This window comes from Diaphorina citri, unplaced genomic scaffold (assembly GCF_000475195.1).
Source record: "Diaphorina citri unplaced genomic scaffold, Diaci psyllid genome assembly version 1.1 scaffold595, whole genome shotgun sequence".
NCBI classification, from domain to species: domain Eukaryota; kingdom Metazoa; phylum Arthropoda; class Insecta; order Hemiptera; family Psyllidae; genus Diaphorina; species Diaphorina citri.
Window position 1 is genome coordinate 51656 of NW_007378029.1, and position 16020 is coordinate 67675.

The 16020-nt window shown below is 37.8% G+C and overlaps 1 protein-coding gene across 1 annotated transcript in view; it reads right to left on the reverse strand.

The window, feature by feature from the left end:
• LOC103510402 (protein furry-like) overlaps positions 1–16020 on the reverse strand; it is a 39879-nt gene that overhangs the window by 20806 nt on the left and 3053 nt on the right. Inside the window, exons 4-8 of the mRNA XM_026824448.1 lie at positions 11537–11641; positions 11339–11443; positions 2223–2283; positions 1398–1540; positions 448–579 (exon numbers count right to left, since the gene is read on the reverse strand). Of these exons, the coding sequence (XP_026680249.1) occupies positions 448–579; positions 1398–1540; positions 2223–2283; positions 11339–11443; positions 11537–11641 (546 nt within the window). The remainder of the gene's footprint in view (positions 1–447; positions 580–1397; positions 1541–2222; positions 2284–11338; positions 11444–11536; positions 11642–16020) is intronic.

Genomic DNA, 16020 nt, shown 5'->3' on the forward strand with positions numbered 1-16020 from the left:
AGTGATTTATACATACTGTTTGAATAGGACTAAAGAGTCTCCATAGTTTAACAGCTGGATACTACTAGGTATTACTGTAGTTAAATAATCGAATAACATGGAGGACAAAATAGTAGTCCCCTGACTTACCACTATTATTGTGGTCAAAATCTCAAATAAAATAATAAAGGGGAAAAACTTGCACACCTCGGCTGAAGATGCTCGTCTGATAAACAGGAGTATCAGACGAGCATCTTGATAAAAGCAGAATATGAATATGTACAGCTCTCATGCGCTTTTTTAGGTACCATTTTTAAGTTACAGATAGAAAAGAACAATTTACGACCTACGGGATTTTTCCTTTTAATTTTTTATCCCACGACCTCTAGATATAAGATCTCTAGGATAGTGAGATAAATCGGTTTCAAATAATCCGGTAATTTTCGTTCATATCCGGTTTCCACTTACCTCCATATCCGGAGGTGTAAACATTTCCTCAGACATGATAGCCGGACCACTAGCTGTCCGGATCTTATCTGAACCCCGGGGTGGTACGAACTTGGAGTTCCGGATAGCGGCCGAGTCTGACTTGCAGGTCCTGAAAATATAGTGGCATTAGCTAGGTATTTTATTATTTTTTTAAAGAGGTTTGACAGAGGGAACTGTAACTGCTATGGTTTTATCGTCCCGAAATCGAAGAGAGAAGGAAGACAGGATAGGAGGAGAAAAAGTATTGAGAAAATCAAGAGAAATATTGAAAAATTCAAGAGAAGGGAGACATTAGTAAAATCGAGCAAAATATGGAGAAAATCAAGAGAACACAACAGAAACATGAAGAAAATCAAGAGAAACAATGAGCAAATCAACAGAAATATTGGGAATATCAAAAGAAACATTGAAAAAGAAGATAAAATCAAGAGAAACTAAGAAAATCTAGAGAAACGTTATTTTTTAGGAATTTCCGTCGTTTTCTCAAGGTTGGTTACCTATGTACAATTGTACATGTTACAGGGCAGGAACTTTGGTAGAAACAGGTTCACCCAAAATCCGGCGATATGAACTTGGCTTCATTCTTTTACATTCATGTTTTTTGAGAGGATCTCACTGTTTCTCTCTCTCTCTCTCTCTCTCTCTCTCTCAATTGATTGTAAGATTTTGTCTCTATGTTGACAACTTTACGACATTTAAAACTTCAAAATCAAGGCAAAATCATGTTCCAATGAAATCTGCAAGAGAGACTAGATCTTTTGGTGAAATTTAGTTTTTTTTTTTTCTCTCTGGGGATTCTTATATTTATTTTTTATATGTCTTTTGGAGACTTATTATTTCCTAACTAAGGAGCACGGCAGCGCTCCGCCCCGCCTAGTCAAAATTTGACAAAATAATATTTCATTGGATAGATAGAAATAGATACTTACCTGCATATCTTCACCAGTCTCAGCCACAGTCTCTACAAGTCTAGAGAGAATATCCGTCAACATTCTCGAGTTAATAGGAACTCGTAGTGCGCGGAATATTTGTAGAGATCTACCCGCGTAGTGACGGGACCCACACGATAAACCTGAGAATAGAAATTAAATACAGTTAATAAGTTAGTTAATTAACTTATACAATACACATCAAAGTATCACACATTGGCTTGTTGCTTAGCGTGTAAATAAATAAAAAATAATAAAAATAAAACACCAAAGTATTTTTGATTAATCCTTTTTTATATTGATATTTATTAGAGAAAAAAAAAGTTGCTTTATTCAGTATATTTGATTGTGGCTTTACAAAATCCTAAATGTGGCTTTACAAATTCCTGTACCTGACAAAGTCAGCCTATCCTGTATAGAGGAAACTGTACCTAATTGCTAAGGTGTTATCGTTCCGAAATCGAAGAGAGAAGGAGGATGGCGATAAGTTAGGACAAAGTCAGCCTATCTGTTTAGGACAAAGTTCTCCTCGGGCGGGAATCGAACCCGCGACATGGCGCTTACAAAGCAGGCACGCCACCCTTCAAGCTAACCAAGCTGGCATAGTCTCTTTAATATAAGGCTTGTGTGTTGACATGACTAGGCGTGTTGGCAAAGGCCATGAGTAAATAAGTAGGTATATTGAATCTACTATGATAAATGATACCCTTGGGTCTGGGACTACAGGTTCATGTTGAAATGATTGTTGGCCTATGACTGTTCCATACAGTCCCTGGCCTTGGACACCAAGGGGACGTTGTTCCTCAATAGAAACAAGTTACTCACCGGAAAACATAGGCATGGTAAGTTCTGGATGAAGCTGGGCCAATTGTTCTGATAGATGCATCTGAGAGCGACAATATGTATTGGATAACATCACTAATTTTGGACGGGTAATTGCAAGTCTCTCTCCCTCCATAGAAAAAAAAGTGTCAAAGAACTCATAGCTTGATGTCAAAAGTCAACAAGAGTCTGTCGACCCGGGGTTAGTAGACATTATTCTACGCCTGTGTTCCTATAAACAAGATGTTAAATGCGTTAATTTTTATTATCTATCAATATAAACACCTATTAAATTAGGAAAACCCCTCGCCCTTCCACAGCCACATAATAAAATTATCAATAGAAAAACTCATTAAACACGGGAAAAATAGCCGCTTATACAATAGAATAGAATAGAATATACCTTGTTTATCCTGCTCGAATGAGACTAAAAAGTCCCTTTACCCCAGCAGTCTAAACAAGGTCTCGTTTATTTTATGGGTTTAATATTGTACAATGCTTAGTTATTAAATAGACCTTGCTTAATTTAAAAAAAAAAATAATAATAATAATAAAAAGACAAGGAAAGTAAAGTTATAAGACAAGGAAAGTAAAGACTCTTCAAATACATATTAAAAACACCTCTGACAGAGGCGCTGTAACAGTCCCCGTTCACAATCCTAGGGGACTACCTACCTACTCTTCAAATCCAAGCAAGTGACATAAACTCATTTTCAAACAAATTAAATTGCCAGCCTAGTTAGCTTAGTTGGTAGTGCGTCTGCCTTGTAAGCGCTAGGCCGTGGGTTCGATTCCCGCCCGGGGCGGATTTTATCCTGATGGGATAATGTTCGTTCTCGGAACGGCTGGCTTTCTCCTATCTGGTTCGATTCCCGCCCGGGGCGGATTTTATCCTGATGGGATAATGTTCGTTCTCGGAACGGCTGGCTTTCTCCTATCCCTCTCTTCCTTCTCTCTTCGATTTCGGGACGATAAGACCATAGCAGTTACAGTTCCCTCTGTTAAACCTCTTTAAAAAACTCTCTTCCTTCTCGATTTCGGGACGATAAGACCATAGCAGTTACAGTTCCCTCTGTCAAACCTCTTTAAAAAAAAAAAATAAATAAATTAAGATGCTTTCAAAATTTTCTATTTCTCTTTGCGAATTCGGCGATTGAACCTAACATAGACGTACTGATAAGCGCCAAGAGTATACAATCTTAGAAGAAAATATTGTTCGTAAAAAAAAAAAAAAAAATTAACAGCAAGGTAGGGTACACAAAAAGAATAATAAATAGGACGCAAACTGCGCGAAAGTAATTAAAAAAACCCCGGGTAGAGAATGAACAATTTTTACGACTTACGGAACATTGGGCGAGAAATTAAAAATTATCACCCCGCGACGCGCGACCGCGACGATAAAAACTGTCGCCAGTAATACATGATACATACGAGTATAGAAAAATCATGATAGTTAAAACTCAAGGAATATTTTTGCGATTGTATTTCTGAGAAAAGAGATTACTCAATTATTGTTATAGGTATACGTTCAACGTTAGGACTAGATTAATGTTTCCAATATCCAGATTATCCAGTGATCAGTGATTTTTAAAAACATAATACGAATATATGCATGTAGGTATTTCTTCACTTAAACCTACAAGCATGAATATTTCAATTTCAAATCTACATGGGACTACAATATCATGTAGCAGTCAAATAGATTAATAGAAGCAATTCCTCTACAACTACCTGAAAATGGCTACTTGGTCTGTGGCGTATAATATCTTTTGGTAGCGCTGTCGAACTTTCTTGACATGGCGGGGCGGAGCGCTACTAAATCTCTACGAACTATTGGGTTGTATGGACATTCACAAAGTTATCAAGTCTTCAATCAAGTGTGCAAATTTAAGTAAAATCTAATACCTAGTTGCAATAAAGCATTTTTTAAATAAATTTTGCGCCCTATCAGGCCATTCAGAGCTCACATAATATAACTCTACATATTATGCCCCTTTTTGCATAACCGATACACTATACCACATTTGTTAGCATTCCTATAAAAATAACTCATCAACCCAGATCCCATGCAGTAGTCCAGTACAGTACAATACAGTACATGTATAATATGCATATTTATAAAATACTATCTGCATATTTATAAATAGAGCGGAGATTTTTATGTTTTCACAATGGAGCAGTTGCAGATGGGTAAAAATTATAAATAAATGGTTGATTCCTATGTAAAAAGTTGTGAAAAATCCAAATCTGAGGTCGACACTCCGAAAAAAAGGTCGAAAATTCAATTTTTAATTGGTCGAAAATTCAATTTTTAATTGCCATTCTAATGAAAAAGTTCAAAGAGTTGTGACGTCAGATTTCACGTCGAACTGCGCAGAAACGCTTGCGCACAAACAAACGAAGCGGGAGGTACATAAGTCTTGGGATGCTGGTTCTAATAACCTCTAAACTGCAGCTGAAAAAATCGGATTTTGTGGGTTAGTACGTTCTTCCTCTTGGCACTTTAATGGAGAAATTGCAATTGGGAAAATATTATTAATAAAAGGTCGATTCCTACGTAAAAAGTTGTGAAAAATCTAAATCTGAGGTCAAAACTCCGAAAAGGTAACTTTAAAAGGTCGAAAATTCAATTTTTAATTGCCGTTCTAATGAAACAGTTCAAAGAGTTGTGACGTCAGATTTTACGTCAAATTGCGCAGAAACGCTTGCGCACAAACAAACGAAGCGGGAGTCATAAATTATGACGTCATGGCCTACGGGAGCGTATGCCGTGACGTCAAACTTCACGATTTACCGGTATTTTTTAAATCGATTTATCTCGGGATTAATAGTCTGGCTGAGGGGCTATAAACAGAGAGTAGATCAGCGTCTAGCTAGGGGACTATAAACAGGGAGTAGACTAGCCCAAATTTCCCTATGCTATATCAATAGCGAAGGTTGAGTGCGAAGGGCATCCCACTCGGAAAATTTTGTTTAGCCAAAACCAGGCCTCAAGCGATCACTCTAAAGATGATTGAGAGGCCCACGACAGACGCCCGCCGACCCCATCTGCACATGGGAAAAGTCGAAGAAGAAGAAGAAGAAGAAGAAGAAGAAGAAGAAGAGGAAGAGAATGTACTTTCCTAATACATTGTGCTATTATATGTAGAACCTAGCAATTTACTGTAGTACTGTACTGTAGCTGTAGAATGTACCTACCTAATGTACTAATGGAGCAGTTGCAAATGGGTAAAAATTATAACAAATGGTCGATTCCTATGTAAAAAGTTGGGAAAAATCCAAATCTGAGGAAAAATAACTGTAAAAGGTCGAAAATTCAATTTTCATTCTCCGTTCTAATGAAAGAGTTCAAATATGTGTGACGTCAGTTGTTTTTTTCGTCCGTTAGGTAGCGCCACTATGCAAGCGCGCTAGCGGAGGAGCAGAAAGAACTGCGCAGAAACGTATGCGCACAAACACATTAATGCGTTGCCTGCGAGGGAGCTTTGCTCGGGACATTTGATGTGACGTCATCGCCTACGGGAGCGTATGCCGTGACGTCAAAGTTCACGATTTACCGGTATTTTTAAAGTCGATTTATCTCTAGATCTAGAAGTCGTAGAAGAAAAAGAAAAATTCCGTTGGTCCTCATACTTCCTGCTCTATGAAACATCACCCAAGTAAGCGCAACTGATCTATTATCATAAAACTAGCATCCAAAACGATTGGATACCACTGATCCAAAGCAACATTGTCGGCTGTTACTGAAAAATAACTAACAGACGATATAGGTAGTGCCTTGACTTTGAACAAAACTCAAGTGCCATTGAGAAGGGCAGCATTGTTTTCCAATCCACTACCTCTCTATATTCAGGGTCCCGTCGGCAGCGACCAACCGTTTGAAAGACCTGGGTCTCAGTCTCATTGTAAAGAGTTCTTTCAGGACACAGAAGGTGCCCAGATATTGTTTCTGGGCGTCCAAGGGGGTTTTCAGCACCGTGAGATAGGTACCATGCCTATCTTACGGTCACGGAAAATAAGCAAAGACCTAGGTCTCAAGCTCTTTCCGCCACACACGTTTTGACTGTCTGACAGGTCTGGGTCTGTCAGACGGTCTGAGTGTGGGTGGGGGGCATCATGGTTTAGGATAAAATCCCCCCAGGACTCGTTTTTTATTCTTTACTGACTCTGAAATTTTGGAGCATCCTTCCTCTGAAAATTCACTCTCCGGAATCCGAATTGTTGCCCCCCCCCCCCCCTAAAATCCTGAATATTACCTCTATTCCCTCACACACCTGATTGCCATGCTAGCGAACATCTGTGTTATCGATGTGTATCACATGTTATTCATCTGTAAAATATCTAAATATGTGTCACATGGTATACATGTTGTCAGGCGCCATTAGCATTGTACCTATATACTATCAGGTATTAATTATTATTCAACAATGTAATTAGCTACAATTTCATGATCCATCACATCCCTATACTACGTAATGCAAAAACCTATGCCGCGCGTATAATAGACTGAGAAAAAAACTAGGGTGCCGGAACCCCAATCAGGTGACTGGGTTCCGGAACTCTAATATGAAACTCTACATCGGTAAGCCCAACACTATAATAATATTATTATAGCATTCCAACAACCTAAATCAGGGGAAGCAACCCAATAAGAGTTCTTCCACCCTAACTTGTAGCACCCTATCACCAATTATTATTATTATTATTATTATTATTATTATTATTATTATTAATATTATTATTATTATTATTAAAACTTTGGATTTAGGCTCTAGGGACCTCAAAACGTGTTTTGACACTAAAAACTGACCATCGAAAATTTGACCCGATTACACATGGCCTTGTTGCTTAGAGTGTAAATAAATAAATAAATAAACATTACTTTCCTTCCTATAGGATAAGGAAAGTAAAAAGGGAGAATTGGTATGAAAAATGGAGCACATCCACTAATATGAGGACACTGTTTAGCCCAGCGGTTAGTTGTAATGCAGAAGATCCCGGGTTCGGTCCCCACCATCGGCAAAAATTTGTACCGGTATTTCATTGCTAATAATTATGACAACGTTTTGCTTTCTGGTGGTCTCGTGTTGACCCAGCACATTAATTGTCTCTCTTCTCACCCATTTTGTTCTACTATGGTTGGGAATGCGCCATCTTACAATAGTTTAGTACAGGCGCTACCACGCCACCTAGTGGTTGAACTAATGGAGCAGTTGCAAATGGGTAAAAATTATTAATAAATGGTTCATTCCTATGTAAAAAGTTGTGAAAAATCCAAATCTGAGGTCAAAACTTCGAAAAAATAACTGTAAAAGGTCGAAAATTTAATTTTCCGTTCTAATGAAAGAGTTCAAAGATGTGTGACGTCAGACTTAACGCAGTTGCTATTTTCGTCCGCTAGGTAGCGCCAGTATGCAAGCACGCTTGCGGAGGAGCAGAAAGAAATGCGCAGAAACATATGCACAAACACATTAATGTGTTGCTTGCGAGGGAGCTTTGCTCGGGACATTTGATGTGACGTCATCGCGTACGGGAGCGTATGCCGTGACGTCAAAGTTCAAGATTTACCGGTATTTTTTAAATCGATTTATCTCGGGATCTAGAAGTCGTAGAAGAAAAAGGAAAATTCCATTGTTCCTCGTTTTTTCTGCTCTTTGACTTAGAAACTTCACCCACGTAAGCGCAACTGTTCCATTGCCGTATTTTCCTTTAAGAGAGGGGAAATGCGCTTAAGAAGAGGGGAAATCGTGTCAGTTTAAGATGGGAAAATACGACCTAACTTACATAGTTGAGTAGTTGGTTTAACTTACATAGTTGAGTAGTTGGTTTAACTTACATAGTTGAGTAGTTGGTTTAACTTAGGTACATAGTTGAGTAGTTGGTTTAACTTACATAGTTGAGTAGTTGGTTTAACTTAGGTACATAGTTGAGTAGTTGGTTTAATTTCAGCCCAAGTTCTATACAACCGACACTCCTACCATTTGGATTTAACTACCCCATATACAAGTTACAAAGAAAAATGTAAATCAGTGTTGAGTATCCAATAAAATATAACAAGACCGACCGCATCATTGCAGAAATGTATTTTTGCGTGTGGCGGGTCTATATAAAAAAAAAAAAAAAAACTTACATAGCTGAGTAGTTGGTTTAACTTACATAGTTGAGTAGTTGGTTTAACTTATATAGTTGAGTAGTTGGTTTAACTTAGGTACATAGTTGAGTAGTTGGTTTAACTTACATAGTTGAGTAGTTGGTTTAACGTTGTACGAGTCTTCTTCCTCGTCCTGAAAAACGAGTAAACATGGGTTTTTCATTTATTTATTCATTACTAGTGGTTGACCCGTTCTTTGTACGGGATCAGCGCGGCGTATAAGAGGCATGACATTGAAGCGCCGCCATTTTGAATCAGGATAGAAAGTGACAATTTTAAGTAGCCTATAATGTCACCCACAGTACTGTTCTGAACAACCACAAAAAATTTCATCAAAATCGGTCGAGCCGTTTTTGCGTGAAAAGAGGACAACGAAAGGTAACACACAAACATACATACACACACAAACAACGTAACACACAAACATACATACACACACGTAACACACAAAACATTACATACAGCTTCTCACTTTTCTATATATTTCCAGCAAACGTTATAATTATATCTTTCCACGATTTTCAGCATTACGCATTACGCTAAAGGTTCCCTAAATTTATTTATTAAGAAAGATAGTTTAAATTCAATAAAGATTTTAATAAATGAAATTATAGAAGCAGGAAAAATACCAGAAATAATGAAGATCATAACAATTACACCTGTATATAAGAAAGGAAAAAAGAAGTACAATAATTGATGTTATTGACGTATTTTTTCTCGAATTCCTGAAATAAAGTAAGCAGATAAGCATAGACGTAAAGTTTTTTTTTTTTTGGTTTGACAGAGGGAACTGTAACTGCTATGGTCTTATCGTCCCGAAATCGAAGAGAAAAGGAAGACAGGATAGGAGAAAGCCAGCCGTTCCGAGAATGAACATTATCCCATCAGGATAAAATCCGCCCCGGGCGGGAATCGAACCCGCGGCCTAGCGCTTACAAGGCAGACGCACTACCAACTAAGCTAACTAGGCTGGCGACGTAAAGTTTAAAACATTCTAAAACTATTTTATTACTAGAAGCTTGAAGATAAAAAAGCTCGTCATTTAAATACCGTTTGTATTTGTACTTTTCCATGACACTTATGCTGGGGTTTATCATCTCGGGATTGAGGTGAAAGGTGAAACGAGGATTTCCCTATACTTATATAGCTAGGTCAACCTCGGATTAAACTCAATCCTGAGACAATCCACGGTGCTCAAATTAGACCTTAAAATTACCACCGTTCAAACAGATTCTAAGATTTCAACTTATAGCATTGTCACTACAATTATCAAACAGTCGTTACATATTCTTCACAATCATATTTATTCAGTTAGCAAATGACAAGAGTGACAAGAAATCTACGTGATTAGAAAGAAAATCCTATTGAAGACAAATATCCTATGATTAAATGGTATTCTGTGCTTTTATTTGGCAACCAGCCAGAGGCTGGCAGATTGTTTATGTAGGTATGTTTTTAAAAATATATAATCTCTTCTTCTTTCTTCTCATACCACTATCTCATCTCGACTTTCAAAAGTTCCAAATTGAAAATACCTTGCCACCTTGCCAATCAAGTTAGCTTGGAGGGTAGAGCGTCTGAACTGTAAGCGTTAGGTCACCGGTTCGATTCCCACCCGGGTTGAACTTTATCCTGAAGAGATAAGATTCGTTCTCGGAACGACTGGCTTTCTCTTATCCCATTTTCCTCCTCGGTCCAACTACAAAATCTAGAATGCCTAGATCTTTGTAAGATATGAACTTACAAGTTACAAGCATTTTGGGCAACCACTAGATGAATCAGCACTAGATTCTTAGAAGCTTAACCCATTCTTTAGGGCTGTTTAACCCTACACGTAAGCCTGTGAGTGGGCTTTTTGTGTATGCCAGAGCATTAAGTCAATATCAAGTCTACGAAACACTATGGAAAATTGGAACAATCAAACCCACTCGACTCCAAATCCAAATTAGAGGTCCAAGGCCCAGTAGAATCAGAATACGAATTCACACTCACACATAGTATATGGTTGTGATTGTGACCGTAAAAGTGACGTAAAGTTTAAAACATTCTAAAACTATTTTATTACTAGAAGCTTGAAGATAAAAAAGCTCGTCATTTGAATACCGTTTGTATTTGTAGTTTTCCATGACACTTATGCTGGGGTTTATCATCTCGGGATTGAGGTTAAACGAGGATTTCCCTATACTTATATAGGTCAACCTCGGATTAAACTCAATCCTGAGACAATCCACGGTGGTAAAACTAGACCTTAAAATTACCACCGTTCAAACGGATTCTAAGATTTCAACTTATAGCATTGTCACTACAATTATCAAACAGTCTTTACATATTCTTCACAATCATATCTATTCAGTTAGCAAATGACAAGAGTGATAAGAAATCTACGTGATTAGAAAGAAAATCCTATTGAAGACAAATATCCTATGATTAATTGGTATTCTGTGCTTTTATTTGGCAACCAGAGCAACATTGCATCTGAAAGTGAATTGGATTAATCGTCAACAAAATGTATCGTTATCCTCAACCACTAACAAAGAACAGTCACAAACGTCAAATGTAGCAGTTGTTTCATTACTTTGAAATAAACTCTTGTTTCATTGCTATGAAATACACAGCAATGAAACCCCTTTTTTGACATCAGGGGATCCCAAAACGGATATTTCCAACCATTTCCCGATTTTGAAAATTTGGACCGATTGCAATACTTTCTCAGGAACGAACTTTATCCCATCAGGATAAAATCCGCCCCGGGCGGGAATCGAACCCGCGGCCTAGCGCTTACAAGGCAGACACGAGGCTGAGTGTACCTCGAACTTCAAGCACAGAGCCGGGCTAAGTGTTAAACATATGTGTCAAATTTGATGAAAATCGAATGTACCTCGAACTTCAAGCACAGAGCCGGGCTAAGTGTTAAACATATGTGTCAAATTTGATGAAAATCGTACTGAGTGTGTTTTCAGCCACTTACCTTGGCTGTAATATAGAACAGGTTATTTAGAACCATTTCTGTGGCTTCCACAGACCCCCAACCCTCCCTTCTACAGCCTGGCCTCGTGACATCATTACTGCAATACTGAAACACAAGATGAATAAAATCAAATTAAATTAGTAAGGAGGAGTGAACAAGGATCTGAAAATCGAACTGCGTGTGTTTTCAACCACTTACCTTGGCTGTAATATAGAACAGGTTATTTAGAACCATTTCTGTGGCTTCCACAGACCCCCAACCCTCCCTTCTACAGCCTGGCCTCGTGACATCATTACTGCAATACTGAAACACAAGATGAATAAAATCAAATTAAATTAGTAAGGAGGAGTGCACAAGGATCATAGTAAATACTTTTGAGCGGCTACCTTAGGCTTAAAACAGAAAGAGCATAGAGCATTGAGCATGGGGAGCATAGAGCATTGAGCAGGTAGAGAGAAGCAACGACTTCAAACCGCATAGAACTGAGAGCTATGATACTAGATGCGCTATGCTTTCTGCTCTACTCTGTTTTGAGTCTTAGATGAGTGCCCTCGACTTGAGAATGACTTTTTTTTTTTTTTTTTTAGAAGCGGCCCTTAGGAGGAGTGAACAAGGATCATAGTAAATACTTTTGAGCGGTGACCTTAGGCTCAAAACAGAGTTAAGAGCATAGAGCATCAAGCAGGTAGAGAGAAGCAACGATTTCAAACCGCATAGAACTGAGAGCTATGATACTAGATGCGCTATGCTTTCTGCCCCACACTGTTTTGAGCCTTTGATGGGTGGCCTCGACTTGAGAATGGTTTTTTTTTTTTTTTTTTTTTTTTTTTTTTTAAAAGGTTTGACAGAGGGAACTTTAACTGCTATGGTCTTATCGTCCCGAAATCGAGGAGAGAAGGAAGACAGGATAGGAGAAAGCCAGCCGTTCCGAGAACGAACATTATCCCATCAGGATAAAATCCGCCCCGGGCGGGAATCGAACCCGCGGCCTAGCGCTTACAAGGCAGACGAGCTAGGTATTTTATTTTGTCTTTTAACTGAGAGACAGCTCTTTTTCTCCAGTTCACTTCGAAAACCAGGGGCGCAGTCTCAAGAAGTACCAACTGGTAAGGGTGCTAAGGTCACATCAGGCTTTTCTCTCAACATTTCACTGGGATCGATTGGCTAAAAGGTTCAACTCTAATCAAAGTTCAACCGACATTTGTGTTGGTGTTTGTTTTTCAACGGGGCATATCAGCCCTACGTACTTGGGACACTTACGAGTATGTAACTACATACAAGATTCGTCTGCCTCACCATTTCGTTTGGATTTCAACTTTTCAAGTTGGTAGTGCGTCTGCCTTGTAAGCGCTAGGCCGCGGGTTCGATTCCCGCTCTTCGAAGTTGAAAGCTTACTATTTAATTATTCTTATTGGCCTTACAAGTCTGTGTCATAGCATGACATGACCATCCTGTATTAGTATGTCCAATCCAATGTCTATTATCCGTGACAGCCAATGGTCACCACAACAGGACTTGAAAATGGTTTTTGGCTTTCTCAAAAATGGGTTAGGGAGCAGTTAATGGGACTGAGCGATTGAGGCCATTTGAGGCATTCTCTACTGCTAACACACAGATAGTGATTTTTTTCTTTCTCCAAATAAATCATAAAAATAATTTAAAATTATCTACATGTCCTGCTTGGGGTTTGAACCCAAGTCCTTCTGCTTACCAGGATAAATCAGATGACTGACGTTATGACTTCATCGAAGTAAAGAGGTAAGTCCAATTATTTCATTATTTATCAGTCTAATCACAATAAAATAAATTGAATTGAATTCATCAAGTTATTTAGCGCGATTCTGTCTTTACCTTATACCTTCAGTAAATGAGAATATACCTACCTATATTTTAATTTTCTGAATACCTAATTGCCATTTTTTTAGTATGTGGGATATAACAATACGATAGTCGATGAAAAATTTCGTATTACGTACATACGTAATTTAGACATCTCCACTAATTTTTCACTTGTATCTCGGCATCTCCACTAACTTTTCACTTGTATCTCGGCATCTCCACTAATGTTTCACTTGTATCTCGGCATCTCCACTAATGTTTCACTTGTATCTCGGCATCTCCACTAATTTTTCACTTGTATCTCGGCATCTCCACTAATTTTTTACTTGTATCTCGGCATCTCCACTAATTTTTCACTTGTATCTCGGCATCTCCACTAATTTTTCACTTGTATCTCGGCATCTCCACTAATATCAAACACAGGTACTTATTGATCCACCCTCGTAAAAGAGACTAACATAATTAAACAAAGAGGATTATTGAATTGCATATCCATTTTTTTATCCTTTTCATAAGTACAACATACTCGTAAAACGTAAAAGTATAAATTCCTATCTTCTGATTTTCAATCCGTATTCAAGGTTTTCGAACTCCCTTTTTTTTCGTTCTTGATATTAATACGATTAATCGTATGCTATTACTTATAGGTTATTAAAGGATTTTATTGAGGAAGGAAGGTATTTAAGACGATTTGCATTGAAAAAATTAAATCAAAATCAAATCTCGAATAAGTATATATTCGGTCTCGGTCCTCAAAGTTCAAATACCTAGCTACCCAACTCTTCATGAAGCTGAGTGTACAACTGCAAACCGACCTGCTAGCACAAAACCAAAATAATTTACAGTTAGAGACCTGGAAATTTCCTCAGAAATAAATGATAAACCGTATTTTATAAATCATGGAGTTATGTGATGACGTCCCAAGTTATCAAATAAAATAGAATAATCCAATACATAACGAAGTCTACTGTTTCAGAGTTGAATTTTCAATATCAAATAGCAGAATAATCATCCATAATGTCATTTTATTTTAGAGCATGTATTATCAAATATAATAGAATAGACAATAGAGCACCAGAAGTATTCCTAGTGTTTAGGAGTTTATCTTAGACATGAGTCGTCTTCATACTATGTGACAAAATAGTTATTATAGGGTGGTCTCCCATATACCAGCCTACGAAACACTTTAGGTTAAGAAACCTCGAGCTTCCATATGGATGGGTGACCGTCTAATAATTGTTTATGGCACTTAGGAGCTTGATTTCACAACTTATGTGTCGCTGAAATCAAGGGAAATAAAGGGCGTTTCTAACAAAATTTTCGAGTGTGAAGTCCCAGTACTTAGGACTGTTGCACCCTTATTTATATGCAACTGAAATCAAGGAAAATGGTCGCTTTGTGAGGTGTACAATACAATCGATAAATTTTCATCAATTGAAACCATAACTGATAGGTATAATTTATAATCGAATATTTAAGACCACAATCGGTTGTACTATGTTGTATGGCTCATTATTTGATTGGAGCTATCTTTCAGACCACCCTGTATTTATAATCATACAATTTCTAGTCACCCTGTAGTTATAATCATATAATTTATAGCTTTTCGTCATAAGCATTGAGTAATTCAGTAGGAGAAGCATAAAATTTCTTATCCTGGAATATGTGTAGTATCAATCAATCTCTATTTCTCTCTCTCTCTCTCTCTCTCTCACCCTGCTCTTCTCTTTTATCTCCTTTGATTTTTTTTTATTATTATTCATTTTATTTCTTTCTCGCTTCTTTCTGTTTTACATAGATTCTCTCTTTCTATCTTCTTTGATTTTTCCTTTCTCTCTCGTTTTATTCTTCTTTTTTGGTAAACATCAAAGTCCTTCTCTAATCTCATTCTCTTTCTCCCTTTCCTCTACTCCACTTCTTCCTCTCTTTCTTACTTTTTTTATCATACTTTTATCAATTCCCTTCCTTATATCCAATACATAGTATGGTAATCTCTGTTTTCCTTCTTTTTCTGCTTCTCTTTTATCGTCTTAAATTCTGATGAAAAGTGGGAGAGAGAGAGAGAGAGAGAAGGGAGAAAAACGAAGAGAGAAAAGGACATTATAGGCGAAATGGTGTGAGATTAAATTACATTAGAGAGAGAGAGAGAGAGAGAGGTAGAGAGAGAGAATGTTGTGTAAGGTTTTCATATTTTGATTGATTGATAATCACGCCCTCCCGTGGGAAAAAACTTTTCCTCTCTCTCTCTCTTGTTATTTTTACCTTTTCTCTCTCTCTCTCTTTTCCTCTTCCCCTTATCTTCTCTAATCGCTATAGTATCTCTCCTCTTCTATCTCTCTCACTCCACTACTTTCTCTTTCTCTCTCTCTCTCTCGCTCGCTCGCTCTAATGAGGACATCATTAATCTTGATATTAAGTATGATTTTGAAACAATTGGGACATTGTCGCCCCCTCTCTCTCTCACACTCCGTCCCTCTCTTTCTACCTTGTTCCCCTATGTCTTTTTCTACCTTTCTCTCTCCATTTTTTTCTTTCACTTTTTGATATTTCCCTCTCTCTCTCTCTCTCCTAAAACGTTCTTTTTTTGTGTCGTTCACTCCCAAATATTATGTTCTCTCTCATTTTCTTCTCTTTCTCTCTCTCTCTTTCTCACCCACACGTTCACCTATGACATTAGTCAATGTTGGAAACACTCTTCGAACTAAACAAAGACAGATAGAGGTAGGTGTAATAAGTGGGTGTGATGAATGAGAGAGAGAGAGAGAGAGAGAGAGAGAGAGAGAGAGAGAGAGAGAGAGAGAGAGAGAGAGAGAGAGAGAGAGAGAGGGAGACCGCCCGCTGCG